The 18139-nt window shown below is 44.4% G+C and overlaps 1 protein-coding gene across 4 annotated transcripts in view; it reads left to right on the forward strand.

Moving 5' to 3' along the window:
• St3gal5 (ST3 beta-galactoside alpha-2,3-sialyltransferase 5) overlaps window positions 1-16630 on the forward strand; it is a 67071-nt gene extending 50441 nt beyond the window's left edge. For all 4 annotated transcript variants that reach the window (XM_034512566.2, XM_076939908.1, XM_076939909.1 and 1 more), the window contains 3 exons: window positions 9243-9429; window positions 10942-11100; window positions 15956-16630. In XM_034512566.2, coding sequence (XP_034368457.1) covers window positions 9243-9429; window positions 10942-11100; window positions 15956-16195 — 586 coding nt within the window. In that variant the 3' untranslated portion in view covers window positions 16196-16630. The remainder of the gene's footprint in view (window positions 1-9242; window positions 9430-10941; window positions 11101-15955) is intronic.
• Window positions 16631-18139: the final 1509 nt, after the last annotated feature.

The following is an 18139-nucleotide window of genomic DNA, read 5'->3' on the forward strand; positions in this document are numbered from 1 at the left end:
CCAAAAGGGGACTCTCACCCAAGTCCGGACCTGTACGAACCCAAGGACACACGAGAAACCTTCTTGATGCAATTGCAGAGGAGGTTTAATGACGAGGGCCCTCGGGCCGGAATATATCTCACGCAGGAGATAGGGATTCCGACCCCCTAGCCCCGGAAACTTGGGATATTTATGGGTAGGGGTTGGGGAGAGCGGGAAAGTTTGGCGCGGTTACATATGATTGGATATCTCAAACATCCGTTCCCAAGCCTGGTTTCCATCTAGCCCCCATCCCAATTACCCTAATTTACATCTGTATCTTGCTCCTGGGAGAATTCCTTTCAAGTGACTTCCGTTTACCCAGGTATTTTATTGCCTCTATCTTGGGTCTTTTGTGCCTTTGAAATGTTTATTTAAGCCCTTGGAATGCACCCCAGGGGCAGCTAACACTTGAGTGTAAATTGAAACTCTGAACCTAAGAAACCTATGTAAATTGAAACTCTGAACCTAAGAAACCTAATTTTGAGACCTAAAATTTCATTTTTACAATTTATTCTTTCATTTCCTCCTTTTCTCTCATGGTCAAATTCCAATCTTGGAATTATGAATCATCATCTGGGTGTAAAGAGTGATATTGTTGTCTAAGCATCTAATTATATCTTTGTCATTGAATCTTAAACTATCTTTTTCTCACCCCCTGGATGGTTTCTAGTATGTACTTTAGGTAAAGTAGCTGTCTCTCTCTCTCTCTCTCTACATATACATATACATATACATATACATATATATATACACACACACTGATGGGCCTGTTGGCTTTTTTTCATCTCGGGGATGTACATATGTAGCTTAAGTCCCACTCTTTAAGGCTGTGTCTGGGACACAGTTTAGATTCAAATGTCTCTTATCTCTGACAATTGGGCAATCTCTATCCCTGTGTCTCCAGGATGGGCATATCTCAGGAGTCAAGGCCTGCTGGTCCTTGGCCTTGTAGAACGGCAGGTGATCTTGAGCCTGAGGAGGTTGTTCAGGTGTCTGGCTGTTCTCTCCAGTTGGCATCAGACGCAGGTGTTGGCACGAGTTATGTTCGACAGCATCAGGAATAGTTTCTTAGTAGCCTGAAAAATCATCTCTCACAGAAGAGGGACATTCTGGGTTTGGAATAGGGACAAGGAAAGGGACACTCTAGCCAGCGCCAGTTCTCAGGGGTAATTTAGTTTTTTAGGGTTCTGTTTATTCTCTCTACCTGTCTTAAGCTCTGGAGACAGTATAAACAGTGGAGCTTCTAATTAGTCTCTAATATTTCTGACAATTTCTGACTTATCTTACAAACAAAGGCAAGGCTATTATCTGATCTAATTATCTCAGATGTTTGAAAACCTCGGGACAACTTTTATTCTAGGCTGTTCCCTTTTAACTCTTTTTCTTATTTACTCTAAGTCTCATAAGCCTTTATTTGTTGGCATATCCTACACTGTCTTATCATTTCCCTGGCCCAAAACCTGAGGTCTATTATATGTTTTTAAATCTCTTGGCTGCTTGGTTGTACTCTTATCTTAAGAGTCTATCTGTGTATTTAACCTGGTAAATCTTTTGTTTTCTGGGGAGTATAGTTCTCCCTTCTTGTGTGCACCATTTTATATTTTTTTCTAGATAGTATCTGGCAGGATGGCTAGTAATCTGAGTTCTTTCTCTTATTCTGTGTTTTAAGTGAGGCCATCTCTTAGGCCCACAACTGGAACAGGCTCTCATATCAAGACACTTGATTTGTCCAGTTATTGCCTCAGGCCACTGAATCTCTTCCCTTTTGGTGTCCTGGGCAATGAGTACTCACAGTTGCTGGCTTCATCAGGGTTTTCTCTCTTGGTATATAGTCCTGCAGACATGGGCTATGGCAAAAGCATATCTGTTGTCCATGTAGATGTTGGTTTTCTCGTCAGCCCCACAAGTTCCAAGGTTGCTCTCTGTACCGACGAGGCCAGGGGTGGGGAGTCAGCCCAGATGACATTTGTCCACCACAGTAACACAGTAAGTTGGCTTGTCTCTGACCAGCATGGAGAAAACTGCTCCCGTCTGTAAAGCAGGTTATCTCGGCTCCTGGCTGAAGTCAGTCTTCTATCCGTTGAATTCTTGTCAGCTAGTTGCAGCCCAGGAAGTGTTGTATCTGGATGTCCATCTTAGGGGGTATCCCCTCAACCAGACAGGGGATAGGAGCAGCCTAGGATGACCATAAATGAATGGGATACCCAGCCCATCTCTTAGTCCACCATTTTCGGGTAGTCCATGAATACGTTTTGACCCATTGGCCTGGAGGAAGCCCCCATGTCTATCAAAAGTTGGGTGGCCCCATCTATCTCAATAGCCGTCTTCACACAGAGCTGTTATCTTCACCACTTGGGGTGGGTGTTTTTCGAGGCCTGGGATTTTCTGGCCCTGGCTTCTATTTGTTAGGGCCCTCTTGGACCCTGAAGCTGGCTCCTTTACTTGCAATGCACACACTGGTCTTTTTCAAAGAGTTTTATCTCTCTTTGATTGGAGTCCCTTTTTTTTTTTTTTGCTTTCTGTAAATTCTTTCCTGTCACCTTTTTCTTTCTTCACCTCTCTCTATTCCTCTCTATTCCTCTCTATTCTTCTGAACTCACAGCAACTTATCTCTATTCTTCTTCTCTACTCTTTTCTTCTAGACTTACATTAACCCTTCTCTATTCCTCTTCTTTATTCCTTTCTTTTAAATCTTTTCCCACTTGTTATTACCATCAATAATTTTAATATGTAGTATATTTCTTAAATCTTTCAATGACTTATCCTCTAGTCTCTCTAGCCTCTGAAGCCTTGTCTACACTGACAGAATGTCTCTATGAGCTAGTCTAGAAAGACTGTGGGTAACTTATCTGATCTCTGCTTCCTGATCAAACTTAGTGGGGTCTCATGTAACCCTCTCTCTCAAGATCTATCAGCGGGATCTGGCGTGGGCCTTTGGGTGTCCCTTACCTTCTGTCACATGAAGGTCTCAGTCACATCTGCTCCAAATTGACCTGCTGCTGACCACGGCCTGATCAATTGACGGGGTCCCCAATGTCTCCATGTCTGAAGGAACATTCTTTCTCCGGTGTCCCCGCCTGCTCTTTACTTCTGAAGACCAGAACCTGCAAAGGTCTTGTGAAAGCAAGGCTTTTAAAATGAAACTTTTTCTTTTCAAAATATAATTAGAGCATAATTATGTCAATTTTTATCAGTGAAGTATAAGATAGTCTTACTACCCAGTCTATTTTTTTTTTTTTTTTTTGACTAACTAGCACCTCTGTCATCTATCTTGACTAAAACATTTAGTTCTGAACCTGGCTTTAGGATGAATGTCAGCTGCCGACCATCTATTTAAATCTTTTTTCTTTTTTTCTCAAGGTAAATAGCTATAAGTTTCCAATCCCGTCAGAAATCCAGAATGACTGAGTTAACTATAATTGTGGGAAGCACAAAGGATAGCTTTTAAAACTTAGTCAATTTATAGAGACCTCTGAACACCTGGAAGAGAGGCTTTTATCTTATTTATTGTTTTTGATCACCTGTAAAGCAGTAAATAGTCTCTTAGAACTCTGTACAGACTAGTGTATCTGTGAGGCTGCATGACTGTTGTTTATATCACACTAGAGACCATAACCTAATTCATTTTGCAAACAGTACCTTGTCCACAAGTGTAATGTGAGCTCACCTCTGAAGCTCTAAGAAAGAAACCAAATCAGAATGAATAGCCTTATCTGTAGCATTTCACAGCAAGGATTATTAAGGTGTTGAAGGTTCACACAGTTATTAACAATTTTTAAAAGGCAACTTGAGTTACATTTGACACTTATTTGAATTTAACTTTTAACAAAATAGAAACTTTGGTAGAAGTGATATACAACAAGAACAACAAAGTAAACATTTTATATCTAACATAAGAGCACAAGTCCTCACCACTTCTTCTTGTCTGAATTTTCACCTTTGAACCAAATCTTAATGGAAGTCTCATATAAATAATGAAATTATCTCAGACAGCAATGGCTAGAAAGTCTATCAAAATAGAAGCTTACATATATATATATATATATATATATTCTGACTCAGGACAGCCTGTAACTTTTTAGCTGTAACTAAAGGAAAAAAGTGCTCTTTTATTTATTAAACTAGGAAAACTCACTATCAACTCTCTTATTATAGAAGCTAAAACAACTGTTGGCCCCCTTCTAAGAGCCGCTTATGAAAACAGTCTGTTCTCTTCAAGGTTCTTTCTGTTGGTGTCTTTCTCCTGGCCACAGAGCAGGGCGAATTATCAGTTTTTCTTGTGCAAATTGAGACTGTCTCACAAGTAAGTTTTAAACTAAATTAAGTAAGCAGTTTTAGTAGTTCATCACATCAAATCAGGCACCTGACACACTCTGTCTCTTTCTCCAGAGGAACAGAGCTTTCTCTTGGCCACAAGCTATGGAACAGGACTTGCCTGTCTCATTGTTTCTGCTTTTAAAACTCAGGATGTTAACACAGTATCAGTCCAGAAGAAAGAAAAGGAACGTCAATTGTCAGTCAGAGTCCAAGAACATGTGAAACAAATAACACAGAACGAAGTTTATCAAGAAAAGACAAGGAAAGACAACACAATAGACTGCCCCTATCACTATATCAGAGGCACAGAATTGTCAACAATCGCAGCGGTGTCTGGAAACCGCATGGCCTGTTGGGAAACGTAGTTCTCAGGCCGGCTGCCATCTTGGATATAATTGTCAAAGTTGCAAGGCCTGTTGGGAAACGTAGTTCTCAGGATGTCGCGCGCACTCACTAAAGCCCTTATCTCTCGCTAGCCGCCCGCCTGTATGTGTTCGCCACCCGCCTCTCGCTTCCCGCTCGTACTTAATTCATCACACAGGAGGCTGGAAACTCATCTCCTGCCTTTCTGCAGCTATATTTTTGTACCGGCGGCTTTATTCCTCTCTGCCGGCAATCATGTTACCTATTTCTAACTCAAGATGTTTAACACAGCAGATTAACAGCTAACACACAGATGATTTGCCAAGAAAAGACACACACATATAAAAAAACAACACAAATAGCTCACCCCTTTCACGAGCAGCATATAAAACACAGATAGCTCACCCCTGCCACGGGTGGCACAAATAACACTTAACCACATTTGGTCATGACCCCAGATGGAGAAGGATTCCACGTCTTCTCCCCAAGTAGGAGCGCTCCTGTCTCCTTGTTCCAAAACAGGGCAGCCAGACCACTCTGACTCCCTAACCACCCGGGAAGCGTCCTTCTCGGGCTGCAGCCTGTGGGTATCAACACGTCTGTCCATCCACAATCATTTGGGCCCTCACGGTCCACAATGACAGCTGCGCTCAGTCTCCGATGGGGAAAATTCCCCTCACCAAAGAAACCAATATCAAACACAGAAACAAGGACAGCAGCAGAAACCAAAACACAGAGACAAAAAACAGCAGCGCTGCACTCAGACACACTCCACTCATACAGACCTACCTCCAAGGGGCCATCGTGAGTCCTGGGGTCGTGCACTTCCCGGTCAGGGAACCAAATGTAAGACCCCAAAAGGGGACTCTCACCCAAGTCCGGACCTGTACGAACCCAAGGACACACGAGAAACCTTCTTGATGCAATTGCAGAGGAGGTTTAATGACGAGGGCCCTCGGGCCGGAATATATCTCACGCAGGAGATAGGGATTCCGACCCCCTAGCCCCGGAAACTTGGGATATTTATGGGTAGGGGTTGGGGAGAGCGGGAAAGTTTGGCGCGGTTACATATGATTGGATATCTCAAACATCCGTTCCCAAGCCTGGTTTCCATCTAGCCCCCATCCCAATTACCCTAATTTACATCTGTATCTTGCTCCTGGGAGAATTCCTTTCAAGTGACTTCCGTTTACCCAGGTATTTTATTGCCTCTATCTTGGGTCTTTTGTGCCTTTGAAATGTTTATTTAAGCCCTTGGAATGCACCCCAGGGGCAGCTAACACTTGAGTGTAAATTGAAACTCTGAACCTAAGAAACCTATGTAAATTGAAACTCTGAACCTAAGAAACCTAATTTTGAGACCTAAAATTTCATTTTTACAATTTATTCTTTCATGTGCACATGCATGGGAGTGCCTGTGGAGGCCAGAGAGGACATCAGAATCTCCTGAGAGAAGTTATAGACTATTGTGAGCCACCCAGTATGGCTGCTAGAAACCAAGTCACGGTCTTTGGGAAGGGCAGCCAGCAATCCTCGCCGATGGGGCGTCTCTCTATCCCTCCATTCGTGTTTTTATAAAATATTTTAACTTACAGTTATGATTACATTAGTATTCAGAGCTCCTGTAGAAGAAGATAATTTTTTGGTGACTCTTTTGCCAGACATTAGACGATTTATGTCTCTTTCCTTTTTATTATGAAACTACTTTGCATATTTTTATGCTTGTATCTTTTTATCCAGCTCTGAGTGGTTCCTTAGATAAGTTATTTAAAATAGAATTGGTTTCTTCAAGGCTTAGGGCCTATTTTTCCAACCCTGGTTTACAGTGCAGTAAATTAGCGACAAGATCTGGGTCCTAATTCAGTCTGTCCTACAGAGACACACGGACAGATGGAAGAGAGGAGAATGGAGCAGCACCTAGGGATGAAGGTGTGACATATATGGTTGGGGGTGACATACAGAAAGTGGAAGCAGTGACGAGACTGAATCTGAGAGAGCATATTAAAAAGTAATTGACAGCCCCTTTTAATGGTTTGAAAACTAATGTCAAGTGATAGAAAGATTTCTACTCCAGAGGCCTCAGGCCTTAACAGAACCACTAACAGAAACCGAGACGTGGAAAGAACTGGTTAGCAAGGGACATGACAAAACCTATCCCAGCCATTTTGATCCCCAAAGTGAGGATGTTCACATGGGACCTTTGTGATTTGGGCCAACCACTCCATGTTGCCTCAGTTTCCTCATCTGTAATCCAGAAGCCGGAGGGTTCATCCACTGTGGAGACCAGATGCGCAGACGATTGTAAACTAAGAGCAGTGAGTGACAGGATACTGTTCACTGCTCTGTAAATGCTACCGCTACTTAGGGAGAGGGCATGGGAAGCAGAGGGCTGGGGGGAGGTACGGTGGGTAAAAGGCCTTCCTAGGAAAGGTTGGGTATTCAAAGGACAAGGAAAAGAAACCAGGAGGGAGCAGAAGGAAGCCGCAGATGACTGGGAGCAGAGCAGAGTGGGCCAGGTCTCACAGGGGTCACTGGCATGTAACAGCTGCCACCTGTTCCGGCCTTTTGTTACCTGGCAGTGTTAAGTGCTTCCCTCTCAGAAATAACCCCGGTAGTTGCTGTCATGAGTGTCTGGTACCACGGAAGACATAAAGATCTCAGTCCCTAACTGATTAAATACAAGGTCTGAAGGCTTCCAGAACCTTGTACCTGGGCCCATTTGAACAAATTAATGCCTGTGTGCAAGTAACACTGCGCAAGACAGGGCCCGGACCCCCTCACCCATCCAGTGGTTCATGGCTAGCCTTTGGGAAAGAAGTGGGTTAGAACCAATACAGACAGGGCAGACCTTCACTTCCAGGACTGATGGCTAGAGGGGACTGCGTATCAAGCTGGCGTAGAAGGACAGCAATGTGTCTCTTCTCAGAGAAGAGTCAGACAGGGATGGCTGAATGAAGAACCCTAACTGGTGTTCAGGGACAGGGATAAGACAGCTGGGAGGGACCAGAAATGAGGCTTGATGTCCTGAGGTGGCGGGACTGGGCATAAGGGCTTCAAGGGCAGGGAGGCTCCTGTGCACCAGGGTCGGTGATGGGTGCATCAAGCCTAGTTAGAAAGAGAAAGATTAAGAAGCATCTTTATTTTCATAAGTCCGTGGAGATGGTCCAGATACTTCCCATTCACCTTCTCCTAAACGCCCTGGCTGAGCACACCTGGCTGAGCGTACTTTCCCTGTATCGTCTATGCAGATGCTCCGGAGGCTCCCACTGCGTACCTTTGATCAAAAGATGCACGAGGGGCAAGGGAGGTAGCTCAGTGCATAGATTCTTGTTGTAGCACTGGGGCTCACCCCTCCAGTGCCCAGGGAAATGCCAAGTAGACATTGGCAGCCCAGCTGTAAATTCCACGCTCTATAATTCCAGACTCAGAAGGCAGAGGCAGGGGATCCCCTGGGCAGGCTGGCTGGCTAAAGTAGTCATACCGGTGAGCTCTGGCTTCAACTGAGAGACCTGTCGCAGTGATTAAGGTGGAGAGCCATTGAGGAGGACTTCCCATGTCAACCCACTCGTGCATGTAAGGGAAGGTGAGGAGTGGGGATGCGTTGCCTCCTCCAGCCTACTGAGCTTCCATTTCCCCTCATGATCCCTATGACCGCCACCCCGTAGCATCATAAAAAGGTACCACACCATACAGGTCACCAGCCCAGGAAAAATCAAAATCCAGAGTTCACAGTCGGGTTTCTGTCAAATGCTCCTAGCTTTGAACCATCATAAAGTTGAAAGATTTTAAGTCAGTCCACTGACAGTCCATCTGTACTGTTACTCTCTGCTGACCCATTTTTGAAAGTTGCAAATAGCAAGCCCTAAGAACACGAGCATGCCTTTCCTTAGAACAAGGACACGATGATCGAGATCAGAGAGTGTGTGTGTATACAAACCATGCCCTTCAGTTTCAAAACAGAAGAAAACAATCTGGCCCAGTGGCATGCTTTGCCATTTAGTTGACCTATTCAGTAGCTTGTTTTAGTAACCAAGGAGTTAGGTGTTTAAGGTCTGGGAGAGGAAGTAGCCATGAGACAGAAAGTTTAGACACAATTGTGCAGCAGACACTTTTATGGGATTTCAGAAGACCATTAACTAGCTGGGCACAGTGGTGCATCTCCATAACCCCAAGGACTCGGGAAACTTTGGGATTCTGTCAAGAACTCTTAATTGTCAAAGCAAACAGGAGATTTTGAAAGAAAGTAATATCTAGGAAAGCCCCAAATGTTATATGTTTGGATTAGCTTCAAACTCCAGGACATGGCAGAACTGCTGACATTGACAGTCCTGGGCCATATGCTGGTGTTCTTCTGGGGACTGCAGGCTGTGTGCAGCCAGGATCCTGAAGGACAGTGTTGTGCAGTGCACCGAGGCCGCTGGGAGGGAAGCCTGCTCCAACAGTGTCCTGATGCATGGAGGATGTGGCATAGGATGTTGGGATGTCACGTGGTGTGGCGAGATGGTTAATGGCTTCCTTTGACAGTTGTTCCCTTTGACCAGGTTAAACAGTGCACCGATAGAGGGTTACTCTGAACACGTTGGAAATAAAACTACTATAAGGATGACTTATCCGGAAGGGGCTCCACTGTCGGATGTTGAATACTACGCCAATGACTTGTTCGTTACTGTTTTATTTAAGAGTGTTGATTTCAAGTGGCTTCAAGCAATGGTAAAAAATGAAAGCCTGGTAAGAACCCAAATTCCTCAGGCAGTCAAACATTGGTAAAAAGTTAGAGCATCTTGGATTGCAATTACGGACATTTATTTTTAAATAGACAGTAGAATTCATACTTTTGTGTTGTCTTTCAAATTATACTCTCCCTCTTTGTAAAAACACCTCAGAACTCTTGCTGCAAATTGCTTCCAGACCTGGTTAAGAATTGGTTCATGGAACTGAAAATGCAGCTCAGTTGTAGAGTACTTGCCTGGCATGCAGAAGGCCCAGCACCACAGAAAGCCGGGCATGGGGGTGCACACCTGCAATCTCGATTTGGAAAGTGGGGACAGGAGGATAAGCTCTGGGTCACCCTCAGCTGCATATAATTTGAGGCCAGCCTGGGCTACATGTGATCCTGTCTTAGAAACAAAGAAATAAATTGAAATCAGGAGAGACTTTTAAGTGAAAACGGTGGACATTACTAAAAGGGAGTGTGGGCTTTAGGACCACACTTTGTATTCTGAGGTTAGTTACCTTGTTCTCCAAGATAGACTCGAATGGCTTTCAGTTACTTCAAGAAGAGAGACTGCTAGGATGAAGGAAAAAAAAAAAAAAAAAAAAATATATATATATATATATATATATATATATATATATATATATATATATATTCAATCCAAAGATGCTATGGTCGGGATCCTGTCATTGTGGTAAATCCAAAGCTTTCTAGAAAGACAGAGCAGAGCCTTCCACTTGGTCAGATTCCTGTTGGTCTTTCTGGTAATCAAATAACATTACTTTGTAGTTCTATCCATTAAAGTGAAATAATTTTCAGAGCTCAGTTATCAAGCTGATGACAAATATCTATCTCTAAAACTAAGAGGATAGGGCCAGCAAAGGTGGCTCAGAGGGTAAAGGTACCTGCCATCATGCCTGATGACACACACACACACACTAAATAGAAAACTAAAATACATATTGTTTTAAATTAGGTTCATACTATGTGATGGAGCCATTTCTATCTCCAGAGCCTGATTCTCTGCAGATTATTGTGATCTGGATTTTCTATTGCATAGAATTCTGATGGGAACATGAAGTAACTTACAGCCTGTTGCTAAGCAACTTCATGAGACTTGGAAATAATATCAGTGGAAAGTGGATATGTGTTGAGGACCCATCCAGCAAGTCACACACAGCACTCAGTACCCTTAAATCCAGCCAGTTAATTGTCCTTCCCTGGGAACACAGTGGCTCTAGATTGTAAAAGACACCCTCAGGTCATCCCTGGGGAATGTCTTCCTCAAGCAAACAAACTGGTTCTATCATTTCTATTGAGGTCTGTGCCACCTTTGTAAATTACAAGTTTCAGGGTTACATTTTTGGGTTGAAGTACTGGATCCGCATGCATTTAGATGACAATACTCTAGTGTCTGGGGTACAAAGCCTATGACCTTGGCATAATTAACAGTGAATTCCTTATCACCCCTGTTGACAGGATAACATTACTAACCATCCTAATGGTTGCTTGTACTCTTTCCTCAGCCATTTTGGGTTCGTCTCTTCTTTTGGAAGCAGGTGGCAGAAAAAATCCCACTGCAGCCGAAGCAGTTCAGGATTTTGAACCCAGTTATCATCAAAGAAACTGCCTTCAACATCCTTCAGTACCCAGAACCTCAGTCAAGATTCTGGGGTCTTGATAAGGTATTTTCATTGCTAGTCGTTTAACTGTTCTCTGTGTACAAGAGGAAACTTGTTTAAGTTTTGTGTGGACTCATCTGTACCCCTAGAACAGTTTCTCTCAACCTGTGGGTTGCAGGCCTTTTAGGGATCAAATGACCCTTTCACAGGGGTTACATATCAGACATCCTGCATATCGGATACTTACATTATGATTCATAACAGTATCAAAATTACAGTTATGAAGTAGCAACAAGAATAATTTTATAACTGGGGGGTCACCACAACATGAGGAACTATATTAAAGGGTCTCAGCATTAGGAAGATTGAGAACCACTGTTCTAGAAGCATCTCCAGTAGAGAAACCTAGTCACTGACCAGTGTCCATGTGTGGTTATCATTACACCCCTTGGTGCCAGGGCTCTTCATGGTTGAATTAGCCTTCTTCCTGGTCTTTAGGAGAGTGACACATCACTGAGAGGTTACTTAAGGTATCTTTGTTACTTGTTAATCTAAAAGGTTTCTGTATGTTTTGTCTCTACAAGATAGTAAGAATTGGTACTTACCATCACTTCACAGATGATAATAAAGTCAGCCCTCTAAGACAGTGCTTTTTAGACTGGCCCCATATCAGACATTCAGACTTTATTGGTCAGTGTTGTGGTCTGTACGTGGGGATTTTCAAAATTGCCCAGATGATTTACTTTGCAGCCTAATTTGAAAACCTTTTTGTTCTAGGTTGTCTATTAAGTAGGGTGTTACCCTGCAATTAGTATATGCCACCTGAAGGGGGCGGTGTGGAGAATCCTTTTCTTATAGCTTGGTAGTGAGGCTCATGTCTTTAAAAACTTTTAAAGACCAGTATGGAAATCCCTTTTATAAGACAGGGTTTCTCTGTATAGTCCTGGCTGTCCTGGAACTCACTTTGTAGAGCAGGCTGGCCTCAAATTCATGTAGATCCACCTGCCTCTGCCTCTGCCTCTCTGCCCCTCTGCCCCTCTGCCCCTCTGCCCCTCTGCCCCTCTGCCCCTCTGCCCCTCTGCCCCTCTGCCCCTCTGCCCCTCTGCCCCTCTGCCCCTCTGCCCCTCTGCCCCTCTGCCCCTCTGCCCCTCTGCCCCTCTGCCCCTCTGCCCCTCTGCCCCTCTGCCCCTCTGCCCCTCTGCCCCTCTGCCCCTCTACCTCTGTCTCTGCCTCTGCCTCCTCTGCCTCTGTCTCTGCCTCTAGAGTGCTGTGACTAAAGGCACATGTCACCATACCCAGCTAGGAAATCTTTCTTAAACAGGATTTAGCACCTGTATGACCAAGTAACAATGCTCAAAATACAAAGAATTCTTCCTAGAGCTAAAACAAAAGAACATAAATAATAAATAAATAAATAAATAAATAAATAAATAAATGGATGGAGCTGGAGACATGGCTCAGTGCTTGCTTACAGTTAAGAGCACTGACTTCTGACAGGTAAGAGTGCTGGCTGCTGACAGCTTAAAGCACTGGCTATACTTCCAGAGGACCTGAGTTCTGTTCCCAGCCCCCACATAGCAGTTCATAATGTCTGTAACTCCAGTTTCAGGGGCTCTAGTGCCCTCTTCTGGATTCTGAGGGTATGCATATGATATACTTGCATACATGAAGGCAAAACACTCATACGGATAATAAAAAAAAAAATAGCGACAAAAATTAAGAACATTTGACAAAAGAAGAAAATAAATAAAAATACACAATAAAATATTTAATTCCCAGTAATTAAATAAAAGGCAGTTAGAGCCACCATGGCTTTTTTTTTTAATTTTAAACCTCACTTTCTTTGTTTTGTTTTGTTTTGTTTTTGAAATATGATCTCACTAAGTGACACTGACTAGCTGAGAACTCACTATGTAGACCAGGCTGGCCTTAAAATTCTCTCATTCTCCTGCCTCTGCCTCCAGGTACTGAGATCACCAGTAGACACCACCACACTTGATTGGGGTTTTTTGTTCACCTTATAACAAAATTTAAAGATCTTTGTCTGGCAGCAATGTAGGTAGAATAAAGTGGCCCCTTTCCTGTATTAGTAGTCTACGCTAACTTAAAATAACGATGGTCCCGGATGGAGACATGGCTCAGCAATTACAAGCACATGTCATTCTTTCAGAGAACCTTAGTCCAGTTCCCAGCACCCACATCAGGTGTCTCCTAACTGTCTGTAACTCCAGTTCTAGGGCACCTGATACCCTCCTTGGGTGTACACACATACACACACACACACACACACACACACACACACACACGCATGCATACACAAATAATAAAGATAAAATCTTTTAATATTGTAAAATTAGAATTACCTGGGCTAAGCATTTGGCATCTCCATCAGCCCAGCACTCAGGAAGTTAGGGCAGGTTCAGACTCAGCTACATGGTGAAACCTTGCCTCAAAAACAGTAGATTTCTTTTACCCAGCAATGTTACTCTGAAACCTTGATTATAAAAAAAAAAAATAGAAGAGTCTCCACTCTCAGGAAGTTACAGATATTCACCGTGGCATTAGCAGCAAAGTGCTGAATAAAACAATAAAACATAGCCTAGCTATTTAGCAGGTAATAATTGTTTTAAGGTGCTAAGGGTGTAGCTCAATTGACAGAGTGCTCGCCCACATTAACCAGTGCCTGGGTCCGATCCCCAGAACCACGCAGACCAGGCAGGTCTGCACTCCTAGCACCCAGGAGGGAGGGTAGGGTGATCAAAGGTTTAAGTATATCCTCTGCTTCGTGGCCTAGGTCTGCTCTGAAAAATCTCACATCAGAGACTTCTTCATGTATATATGCCCTTCTATCAGGTAGAAAAATTTTCTGGGCTGTGAGGAGGTGTGGTCTCAGGGCTTTTTGGTACAGATGACACAATTTTGGAAGGTTCTAGTCCTTTTTTAAAAATTACATGTATTTATGTGTTTTGTGTGCCTGTGTGTGTGCACGTGTGTGTATGTAAGTCAAGAGGACAACTTGTAGGACTCGGTTTTCTCCTTCCACCTTTTGGGATTTGAACTCAGCTCATCAGGCTCGGCCGCAGGCACCTTTACCTGCTAAGCCATCTTGGCAGCCCCATCTTCATGCATTGCTTCCATGAAAAGTTGATTTCACACACAGTTGCACAGGCATTGGCTGTGGGTCCCTTGTGTGCCGAGTGCCCTGCCTATCACTTGAATTCCAGGCTACATGTTGGAGGATACAAGGCAGGAGGACACACAGTCACAGCACAGAGGGGTGTTCATCTCTGTCTGTGAGCAGGTGTGCAGACTGGCTATGACAACCCTTTTCTTTTTTAAGATTTATTTATTTGTTTGTTTGTTTGTTTCATGTATGTGGGTATACTGTCGCTGTCTTCAGCCACACCAGAAGGTGGCATGTGGTGGCATCAGATGCCCATTACAGATGGGTGTGAGACACCATGTGGTTGCTGGGAATTGAACTCAGGGCCTCTGGAAGAGCAGTCAGTGCTCTTAATCACTGAGCCATCTCTCCAGCCCTGTACACCAGCCCTGTACAGCCCTTTTTAACCAGTGAGGCTGACTTTGAGTGGATGCCCATGGATCAGGAGGCAATTTAGAATGAAACGGAGCTCCTAGAACTGTCCCTGACCCCATCAGAGTCTATGAGCCCTGGGGCAACTCTTGTTCTAGTTTACCGAAAAGGGATATTTATGGAAGGCAGTCTTCACTAAAATGAAAGAAACATCAGCACATTAAAAGCTATCCAAAAACAAATTCAGGTTGAACATCCTAAATCTGAAAATCAAAAACTCTTTGACAGCTAACACAATATATCCTAAGTGGAAAATCCATACCTGGTCTCATGTGATAGGTCATAATCAAAATATAGATACATTAAACATATCTTATAAAATATATATGTATAAGGCATATGTGAAACGCAAGAGAGTATCAGTGTGTGGGGGCCCTATTTCCAAGATGTCCTCTATGTATGCACAAGCACTCCAGAAATACAGGAAACATTTCTGGGACCATGCATTTTAGATACAGAATATAGCTTGCAACTGGACCAGTGACAACTCTCAGGGAGAGCTGTCAGCCGCAGGCTCTCTGGACTTGTCTTATGGTGCTGTTTTTACCAAAAACTTGACTGAAGATCCAGAAAGCTTTGTGCTGGGGTTGCATATCCCAGGAGGCATAGCATGAAGCCATGCAGGCAGAGGGCGTGCCATGATGCCATGTAGACAGAGGGCATGCCATGATTCTGTGCAGACAGAGGGCATGCCAGGAGTGAGAAGTTAACATGGGATGAGCCTTGGACCTGCTGGGCTAAAGTTAGTTGAATCTACTGTGACAGAAATAAATGTATTCAGGCAGAGCAACATATACAGGTAATCCAGCACTCCAGAGGAGATCATGAGATCATGAGATCATGAGAGATCAGAGGAGAGAGAGAGCAGGAGATCATGGGGTAGAAGCCAGCTTGGGGTACATGGCAAGACCTTTATCAGAAAAAAAAAAAAAAAAAACCCACAGGGAAGAATGTGACGTGTAACATACAAGTTCAATGGTGAAAGGAGAGGAAAGGCTCTTGAAAGTTGTCCTCTGACCTCCAGGAATACACAGTGACATGTGCGTCCAAGTGCATACATACATACACACACACATAGACACATACATACACACACATCTTAAAAATACAAAAAGAGACCTGGCAATGGTGCATACCTTTGATCCCAGCACTTGGGAGGCAGAGGCAGGAGGATTTCTGAGTTTGAGGCCAGCCTGGTCTACAGAGTGAGTTCCAGGACAGCCAGGGCTATACAGAGAAACCCTGTCTCGAAAAACCAAAAATAAATAAATAATAATTGAAGTATTATTTTTAAATGAATAAATTGGTCTGTGTTCTTTCCAGAATATCCCTACGATCGGCGTCATTGCCATTGTCTTAGCTACGCATCTGTGTGATGAAGTCAGCCTGGCAGGCTTTGGATATGACCTCAGTCAACCCAGGATCCCTCTGCACTACTTTGACAGTCAGTGCATGGGCGCCATGAACTGGCAAGCCATGCACAATGTGACCACAGAGACCAGGTTCCTCCTGAAGCTCATCAAGGAGGGCGTGGTGGAGGATCTCAGCGGGGGCATCCACTGAGAACTGTGACAAGACGGCGTGGTGGAGGGTCTCAGCGGGGGGCATCCACTGAGAACTGTGACAAGAGGGCGTGGTGGAGGACCTCAGTGGGGGCATCCACTGAGAACTGTGAACACAGCAAACCTCACTGAGAAATGCAGCTGTGAGCTGTGGTGAACAGCCTCCAGGGAGTTAACCCCGAAGCTGCTTTGACATGCAGCTAGTGTTTGTTTTTTTTTTTTAACTCAATTTTAAAAAAAGAAAAAGAAAGAACAACAGCAACGACAAACTTCCCGCTCGTCCCACCTCTTTGTCCCATTTATTTGAAGTCAGTGTTGGGTTTTGCACAATTTTATAAGTTAATTTTAAGAATGGGATTGGAAGGACTTTTCAAAGAGAATTGTATGGTTTATTGTATTTTAAGGAAGTAATTTAATAATGCAAAAATTGTGCACACGTACTCTGCCCAGGTGTTGAGGCGGGAGGAGAGGGGCTTCTGCCCCTTTGATGACGGCCCCCGATGCCTGATTCTGGGGTCTGATGCTCTCTTTGCTAGAACTGATGGCAGAGAAACTTGCTGCCTCCTGGATGAAGGGCTTACTCATCACCACTGGCAGCTGCAGGAGGCGGGGGGGGGGGGGGGGGGGGGGTGGGGGGGTGGGGTGGGGGGGGCTGGCCTGCTAAACAAGTTCATACCCCCTTCCTGCTAGTCCATCTGCCAGAAGACTCACAGGACTCAAGCAGGGCAGCTGTCCCAGAGGCTGCTGGTTGGTGAGCCACTGTCAGCTGAGTACTGTGACGTTGCCCCAGGATGGAAGATGCCACACTTCCTACATTGTCAGGGTACTTTTAAACTTCTGAGGGTGTGTGTGTGTGTGTGTGTGTGTGTGTGTGTTGTGTTTTCATTCGTTCTAACCCTTCCAAAGCACTTAAGTATTATTTAAGGCTCTTTGCTGTTTGTCTGAGATGATTCATTGAAATTAGGACAAAGCCTTCGTTATCCAGAGCCATGGGGAACAAGCCCTCTCTGGGACGATCACATTTCTGAAGCACTGGAGTGAAATCTCCCTGTTGTTATAACTTAAGAAACAAATTTGAAATGCCCTGAAGTTCGAACCAAGCAAGTAAGAGGAAGAAGAGGAAGAAGATGAAAAAAGAAAGAAAAAAGAATAAATGCTTTTGATGAGCCCCTGTCATTTAGTGACTTTGCGTGTTTGTTCCTTTGTTCGTTCATTTTAGGAAAATCTCTTCATTCTCTGCTAAGCGGAAACCTTGCCCTGGATGCTGCGTAGTGAGGGACAGTTAGGGTGCCTCACTTCTTGCTGTACGATCCAAGTCACACACACACACCCGTGAGGTGATGGGTGCCTTACCTTTCAACACTGTGACAAAATTTCATGAGCTGAGCAGCTTACTAAAAGAAAGCTAATCTGGGGGCTTGGTTTCCAGAGGGTGAGTCTGTGACCATCACAGTAGCGTGGCAGCTGGAGGCTAGAGCAGTCACTGAGAGCTCATACCTTACAGGCACAAGGCAGAAAGAGCTAACTGGGAATGGGGGCCTTTGAAACCTCAAAGCTCACCCCAAGTGACACCCCTCCACCAAGGCCACAGCTCCTAATCCTCCCCAAACCATTCCACCAGTCGGGGACCAAGCGTTCAGATAGGAGCCCGTAGGGACCATTGCCCTTCAAACCAACTCAGTACTTACCAGTTGCCTCTCGGCCACGTTCTAGCTTGTCTCTTCAATGGCCTGGTCGCTGTTGTCAGAAGATGTATGCAGCTGTTTCCCATCCACCAGCTCTGCCTTTGTTCTGTAGTCCCTCCCTGCCCATGTCTTCCAGTTGCCCCCCTTGGATCACTCCACTGCCCTGCAGCCCCAGGGAATCCTGTCCCCAGGCCATACTGACACTTGTCCCATCAACTTTCAAGCCTGGTCCTGCTGCCACCATCCTCTTCAGTGTCCCG

Source organism: Arvicanthis niloticus, chromosome 9, assembly GCF_011762505.2.
Source record: "Arvicanthis niloticus isolate mArvNil1 chromosome 9, mArvNil1.pat.X, whole genome shotgun sequence".
Classification (NCBI taxonomy): Eukaryota; Metazoa; Chordata; class Mammalia; order Rodentia; family Muridae; genus Arvicanthis; species Arvicanthis niloticus.